The sequence below is a fragment of the Papilio polytes genome, unplaced genomic scaffold (genome assembly GCF_000836215.1).
Source record: "Papilio polytes unplaced genomic scaffold, Ppol_1.0 DF822845.1, whole genome shotgun sequence".
In the NCBI taxonomy this organism is placed as follows: Eukaryota; Metazoa; Arthropoda; class Insecta; order Lepidoptera; family Papilionidae; genus Papilio; species Papilio polytes.
Genome location: NW_013526359.1, coordinates 5,289,299 through 5,296,732, shown reverse-complemented (window position 1 = coordinate 5,296,732; position 7,434 = coordinate 5,289,299). Strand labels below are relative to the sequence as shown.

At 30.5% G+C, this 7,434-nt stretch overlaps 2 protein-coding genes across 3 annotated transcripts in view; one reads left to right on the top strand and one right to left on the bottom strand.

Moving 5' to 3' along the window:
* LOC106105357 (cleavage and polyadenylation specificity factor subunit CG7185) overlaps positions 1-5,169 on the bottom strand; it is a gene marked incomplete at its 3' end in the record, with an annotated part of 11,422 nt that extends 6,253 nt beyond the window's left edge. Inside the window, exons 1-4 of the mRNA XM_013285648.1 lie at positions 5,043-5,169; positions 4,723-4,935; positions 494-709; positions 57-176 (exon numbers count right to left, since the gene is read on the bottom strand). Of these exons, the coding sequence (XP_013141102.1) occupies positions 57-176; positions 494-709; positions 4,723-4,935; positions 5,043-5,108 (615 nt within the window). The remainder of the gene's footprint in view (positions 1-56; positions 177-493; positions 710-4,722; positions 4,936-5,042) is intronic.
* Positions 5,170-5,698: 529 nt separating this feature from the next.
* LOC106105536 (ubiquitin-like protein 3) overlaps positions 5,699-7,434 on the top strand; it is a 109,492-nt gene continuing 107,756 nt past the window's right edge. For both annotated transcript variants that reach the window (XM_013285904.1, XM_013285905.1), the window contains exon 1: positions 5,699-6,047. In XM_013285904.1, the coding sequence (XP_013141358.1) occupies positions 6,018-6,047 (30 nt within the window). In that variant the 5' untranslated portion in view covers positions 5,699-6,017. The remainder of the gene's footprint in view (positions 6,048-7,434) is intronic.

The window sequence follows — 7,434 nt, the reverse complement described above, 5'->3', positions numbered from 1 at the left end:
TTAACTGACATATTATGAATAAAATAAAATAAAGATTCCTTTGTATTTTTAGTTTAATTACCTCCTGGATGGGGGCCAGGTGGTCCGCTCGGATGTGGACCTCTCATTCCTGGACCATTGTTTGGTCCCGGGGGCGTCGATCTAGTCTTCGACTGACTCTCAAATTGATTCAATGCCTGAAAAATATTGGTTCCATTTGCATTCTAGTACATAGTAAAATTTGGTTACAAAACGAGTTTGCTTATAAGTGTATTAAGCAAGAAATTTTTGATGTATTTTTCGGGATATTGCAAAAAATGGTCATATATTTGCTCCCAAAATGTTTTTTTTTAAACTACAACTGTCAAGAGTTTCAGCCTAAACCACAGTCTGTTGAAACTCATTTTTATTTTATTTACCTCTAAGAAAATGGTAAGCTCATACTATTTTAGTAACAAATCAAGTCTATTAGAACTACAAAACGAGGACTAAATACAGCTTTGTCGCGAATTACCTGTTTTGTTGGTAGAGTAACGACTGGGTGTTGTCCGTGTATTTCTTTCTTTGGCAGACGGTCCATAATCATTCTTATAGACTGGTCTGAACCGAGCGAAATAACGCAGAAACCCTTCGACTGTCCGTTAGCCCTGTTCTCGAAGAATTTGACGTCTTGGAAATCGTTGACGCCAACATCTGCTATGGCGTTTGCTATGTCTTGGTCTGTCGCCCACTGTAAAAATTAGTTTCGACAACTCAGGGATATGCGAAGGCGACAAAGTTGGATGTTTATTAGATACATACGTAAGTGCACGCCTTTAGAGCTTTCTATCATTTACTATGAATCTTATCTTTCATATAAAACAAAATCAATTTTTTATCGAAATTCTGCCGCCTAACATCATCTTTAATGTTAGTAAATAACTTTGTATTGATTGCTAAGAAAAAAAATTCGTTTAACGCAAAGAGTTAAATGAATGAAGGACCTTAAATTCGTAATTTAATTAAATATCTCGCGATAGTTTGTGCACGGGTGTAGTTGGGTGGAAAGGAAACAGATTTTTTTGTAACTATTCTTTTATTATGATTATCACAGCATTGTCTTTTCACGTTAACAACAACACGTCAATGTAGAGGGTGAACAAATTCAGATACCGAACCTTTTACTTTTTACAACTAACAAATTCCAAAATAATATTCCTTCCAAAACGAAAACCTTTACCTTATAATAATTTATTATTTAGATTTTATTTCTATTAATATTTAAATTGATCAGAGTACAAAATACTTTCACTACAAAGTTAACACAATAAGTGCGGTGGGTCAGGTTAAACAAATTGCCAAAGACTAGGATTTACAAAAATGATAACCAATATCTAATTACAAAACGATTTCGAAGATATTTTGACAATTCGTTACATTTCACGATGCAAATAAAGCAAAAAACATTAGAGATGTATACCAATTTGCTCCACTAATGGCACATCCATGTAAATAGAAACATTTTCAATCAGCTTAGCAAAAGCTTTGCAAATGAATTTTGAACACAAGAATATTTATTGCCATCATACTCTTCTATTTTAACGTGAACAATAAACCATTAACAATTTTTAAGGGATAAATTATATTTAACATAAATGTGAAAAATATAAAGACAAGACACATAGCTACATACAAGTACCTTACCTCATTGCAACCTGACAAGAAAAACATATTAGTTTACAAATGTTATGTAATAAGAATGCAACGTAGTATTCCAGCATTCCAATTACAAAGAGAAAAATATAAAATCGGACTGACTTTCTAACCTATAGTCATGCTCATTTTTTATAGGAAATTTTATATTAAACACCTTATTTCTTACCAACAGTGATAGTACATAACACAGTATATACATAAAACAATTGTCTAATAAATTTATCACGATTTATTAGACAACTTCTTGTTAAAGGTGCTATATGTTAACACATCATTTTAATAAGATTAAAATATATAAAATATATCAATTCATACTTCACACCAGACATTCCAATTTATTAAGCATCCATACAATCTCTTTCTTATTTACTACACTTACTGATATATGAGATCACATAGTAAAATATTTAAACCATAAGAAATACCACAACTATTAAAATGTAAACATCAATTTTTACTAAATGAGTATCTTAAATTAACATTTTATTTCTGTTATGTGTTTTAGCGTGTTGATATACTATACACATGTGGGAATGCATTGTTATGGTGTATAATTTTATAAATATATACCACATGGAAATATGTGTAAATGAATAACCATAAGTTAATTAAAAAGATCAGTAGAAGAGACATTCTTAGGCGCTAGGAAAAATTTTGTATCGAAAATAGTTGTACAAGCATTTTTCAGACATTGAAAACAAATTGTTTCTAAGTCGCCTTCAACAACCCCCACAAGTTAACCATTGTAAATTATTAAAAGCAAAAATAAAATACTTTGATATGATATAAATGGATGTGATTTTAAACTAATTCTAATTTTTAGTTTGAACAAAACCAAAAAATTGACAACAATTTTGCTGTGAACGCATTATGCATAAAAAATAAACTATTGTCAAATTGAAACAAAAACAAGATACCATAATAATTAACAATATTAACAACTATTTAATTTTACAAATCATGAAAATAAAGACATGAAGGTAGTCGATTGCCAAAACACCTATACAGAACATTGTTATCTCCTTTTTCCAAATTAAAGAACAAGGATGACAATGTTTTGTACACACGCTTGGACAATGGACACCATATTAATTTTATAAACAAATCTATATTTTGTTCTTGTTTCTCATTACCAATATAGCAAATGTTTATACACCATGAAAATAATACTTGGCATTTATTGTAATTTATCATTTCTTTTTTACATTTCAGACATAACTAACATTTGAATGAAAAAAAAATACAAATCATTTTAAACTTTACATCTAAGTCGTAAGTTATGGATATAGAAAGAGCACATAATCTTTCTATATAGGTTTATAATTTACAAAACTTATTCATAAAACAACTAATTTATCAGAAATATAATTAATTTTGTACAAATACAGTTCATGATATTTTTATACAATTAAGTTAAATCAAAAATACCTGTTTAGTATCTTCTTTACAATTAAAGTGTACAATTACTAGGCAAGTTACTTAACATTGTAATTAAAAAAAATTTAGCAATTATTATTTTTAAAGCAAATTCTATTAACCCAAGCAAATGGTGATTGCTTAAGTTGAAAGTATTATTTTCATGGTAAAATAGTTGAGAAATACTATTTGCTATACTGTGATTTCAGTTTATAGCGTAATCATAATAAGTTTATCGCCAAACAACTTATTTCATTTTCATAATGGCAATATGTCACTTCTACCATTACGAAATTAATAATCATAACCATATGAAAAATGTCGTAACTCTATTGAATATTTGCATATATAAATTTTTATTCGTGTAAACAAATTATAAAAACACACAAATACAACTTCCAGATTATATAGATAGATATAAACAGACAAGCAAATACTTTACATTATCTACACATATTTGGACAAAAAGCTATCCTATATTCTAGAACCAAAAATGTATTAGACAAATATACGGAGATTTCAATCAATTCCTAACCTAAATTGCGCTATTTTTAATATTAACAAACAATACAAACATTTAAAACAACCCATGCGTTGAAAAGGGTTACTTCTAAGGGAACCCAAACTATTTATATTGGGTTGACATGTATTGCCATTAAAGGCCTACTTTAGTAATAAAATGATACACTTTAACTCGGTTAATAATTTTCAATTTTGATTACACAAAATAAATAAGTTACTAGTTTTATTTTAACATTACAAGCATAAATTACAACCTGACAAATATTACATTTACTTATGAAGTATAGACTTATTCACTACTCTATATGTAGCCAAAACATTTTTTATCTATGACATTGAAAGAATGTTACGCACTTTGTTTTAGGTTTACTACTGATTTTTTATAAATAAAATGGAAGTTGTACAGTTTTCATATGGTTATTCAAAGGAGCTGCAATTTCAGAACTTGCATTATCAAATAAATCTATAATACTAAATGTAATTATATTCAAGTCAATAAGAATGTTAGAACCTAATTTGCACTCACACGCATTATTTTGTAACTGTAAATGACTAATGTATAATAGTAGAATGATGTATATTTTACAACATTTAATGCCTAGGTAACTGGAAAAAAGTAAATGCACATTTTCACAGCTTTAGACCAGCACTAATTTTTATGACTAGACCAAAAAAATGTAAGACATACAATGTTTCCCCAAAACCCAAACAAAATGTAAACCCAAACAAAATGTTTTATCATAGCTTCTCAATAACTTTTCTGTAACACTTAAATGCATAGATTATTTTATTAACAAACACAATAGGGTTTAATGTGGACACATGTTTCAATTCACTAATTTATGCGAATATTTAAAAACAAAAAAAAATCGTGTAATAACACACATCTTTTTAACTCGATAAACCATTAACTAGCATTATTTGTTGTAATATAAACTAGCAATGGACACATACATGGCGTTTTTGTCAAATAGATTCATCGATAAAATTCAAAATGGCAGCTCCCATACTATATCGCTATTTGTTCTTTTCGCAGAACAAATACCGAAAATTAAACTTGAATCCTATATTTACAAAAGGACGCTAAATAAATCAAAATCGTGTACAAACCCAAGTGAGGTTTCCAACATAGAGTTGGAATCGGCGGCCATGATGGTGGTTTGGTGCGCTGTTGTGATAGGGAGCGTTGCCATTTGTTTCTTCCGGTGGATGCGAATGCTGCTGAGATGATGGGTTCCGAGGTCCGTCAATGTCCTCGGGCTTCTGCGGCGGAGCAGCAAGCACATCGTCGTACAAATCTACGTTGTCACCGCCAAATTCATCCTGTAAATAGCCGGCACAATTTTATATTATCACGAGATAAAATTACGTTTTTACAATACGCAACTGATGTTATCCAAGTGTAAATAAGAAAAACATTGATATTTTACCTGTCTATTGAAATCCGACTCAATATCGTCCGCGTATAAATCTATATCCACGCCTCCGTCCGCCATTTTGCGAATAGCAGACAGAAAAAGTGGCGCCGTATCTTGCTCGAACTTAATTTGGCCAGTGTGGCCAGATTTAAATTGACCGTTTATACACAGATTACATATGACATTTAGTTTAGTTTATGGAAAAGCTCGAAACATTCACATGAAACATTAAAACCTATAAAAAATATGGAAAAATATGTCAAATAAGCAATTACAAGACAACACTTCGAAACAAAGTGGGGCCGACTAAAGTAGAAATAAGTTCTAACATGCAACTAAACTGTAAATAAGTATAGCCTAACCGGAAATAATGTAATATTTGGTAATATACTTAGTGCAGTTACTATATGCTAAACTGGTGCTGATCCATAAATGAATATATCTTACTTACTGACCTCTCCAGATCAACACAGAACAAATTTGGATAAAAGATGAATATACGGACATTTTTGTGTTAAAACAGCGCCATCTTTAGTATATCACTTTATTTCGAGCGACAATCTCAGGTATAATATACATATAATGCCATCTATTCGAAAGACTAGATACTTCATCTCAATTACTTCGGTATGTGCGGGATGGGACGTGAGACGGGGGTGTTTTATCTACTATTCTCGCCATTTTCCGTCAAGCTCAACTCAATCAAGTTAGCTCCTGTCAGTCGTCGTGTTTGTGTGCAGTGTTGTGAAAAATTATTTGTACCGATGAATGTCAATGGGAAATCGTGTTGATTACGACGCCAAGCTATGGCTCGATTATTGTGTTTGTGGCTTTAAAGCACCGCTCGATCAGTGATAATGGCCGAGTGATTGGTTAGTGCAGTGTTTTGTGTCGTATGCTGGGCTGTCGCAGCTACAGTGAGATCCTTTCTCTGGATACATCGTCTGTACAGCGACGTGGGATCTTAGTTCGACAAGACGAGGCACCATGTCGGCGAAAAATATCCCTGGAGACAAGGTAAATTTACCGCAATACGAACCAAGTTGCTAAACTTCAATTTACGAAAAGGTCATTTTTTTTGTTTAGTTCTCACACCTTTCCTTTCTCTCGTCTGGCCGCTGCCTAATATGGGATAGAATGCTTTGTTTACAGTTTACGTAGAATTTGACATCATACTCTTCATAGCTTTTACTTTGTTTCAGTCAGGAAATTGTTATAAACAATTTTATACTTATCAATATTCTTATAAACATTACAACTTTTAATGCATCAGAAATTGTAACAAATATCTTTGCTCAAAAATATGTAGAATAGTGACTTTAAGTATGCTTATTCTTTTAGAAAAGAAATAAAAGCTTACTATCTTATAATTCATTTAATACAATTCGGCCACATAGATTATACTTTTTAAAATGAAAATGTTTTACAAATTTGTCATTTCATACAGCTATAAGATTTCATATTGTATTAAATCAAGAGAGTGAGACTGACAGGTTTTTTAGTGTTACAAATTTGTTAAAAAAAAAATATTGTTTACCTCCTCTATTAAATGTTAAATTTGGGCCCCGCCACTCATGTTACCATGCATATAAGCATATATTTAATTTAATATACCATGTTCCTTATGAAATCAAAAACATTATCAACTTTACCCCAGTTAAATTTAGTAATAAAATGAAATAAAGAAATAAAAATCAAAAATGTAATTATTAAGTGTAATTTATGTTATGGAAGAATGGAGTATCCTGTCACAGGTATTTTATACTTAAAAGGATCCTCCAACAACTGTTTAAAACTTTTGTAAATGTATTTTTCAAATAATCAAATTTATTCTTTATATTAATCTGTTAACCACATATAGTGACCTTGACTTGGTTGGAATTTTATCCAGAATTGATCTTTTCACTGTGTTTTTGCTATGAACAGCCAGCAATAAAAACCATAGACATTAGAGTAGTATTATCATTGGTCACATCTACCCGCAATAGTGGTTCGCACCATTGTATCTTCCATCATCTCCCTTCTCTTCATTAAACAGTAATTTAGGATTTATTCATAGACTGCTTTTTTCTTCAATATTGTCTGTTATAAACCCTACTCTAAATTCAGTATAAAAATAAGCTTGAACAATCCATGACCTTTAATAGATCTTTGTAAGTTTCAAATGTACCTATATATATTTTTAGAACATGTTTTTTGTAAAAAAATTCTGTCCAAAATAACTTAATATATCCAAAAGCAAAGAATATGATTTCGTCAAGTCAAATCGCAAATGACCTTCAATAAAATGTCATTTAACTAGTATTAAGCAGAATTTACGTGATTAGTTGCTACTCCATTTAATGATATTTCGTTATAATGACATTTAAATCGCCTTCCTGTTTCTAGAAACTAGATAATTGTT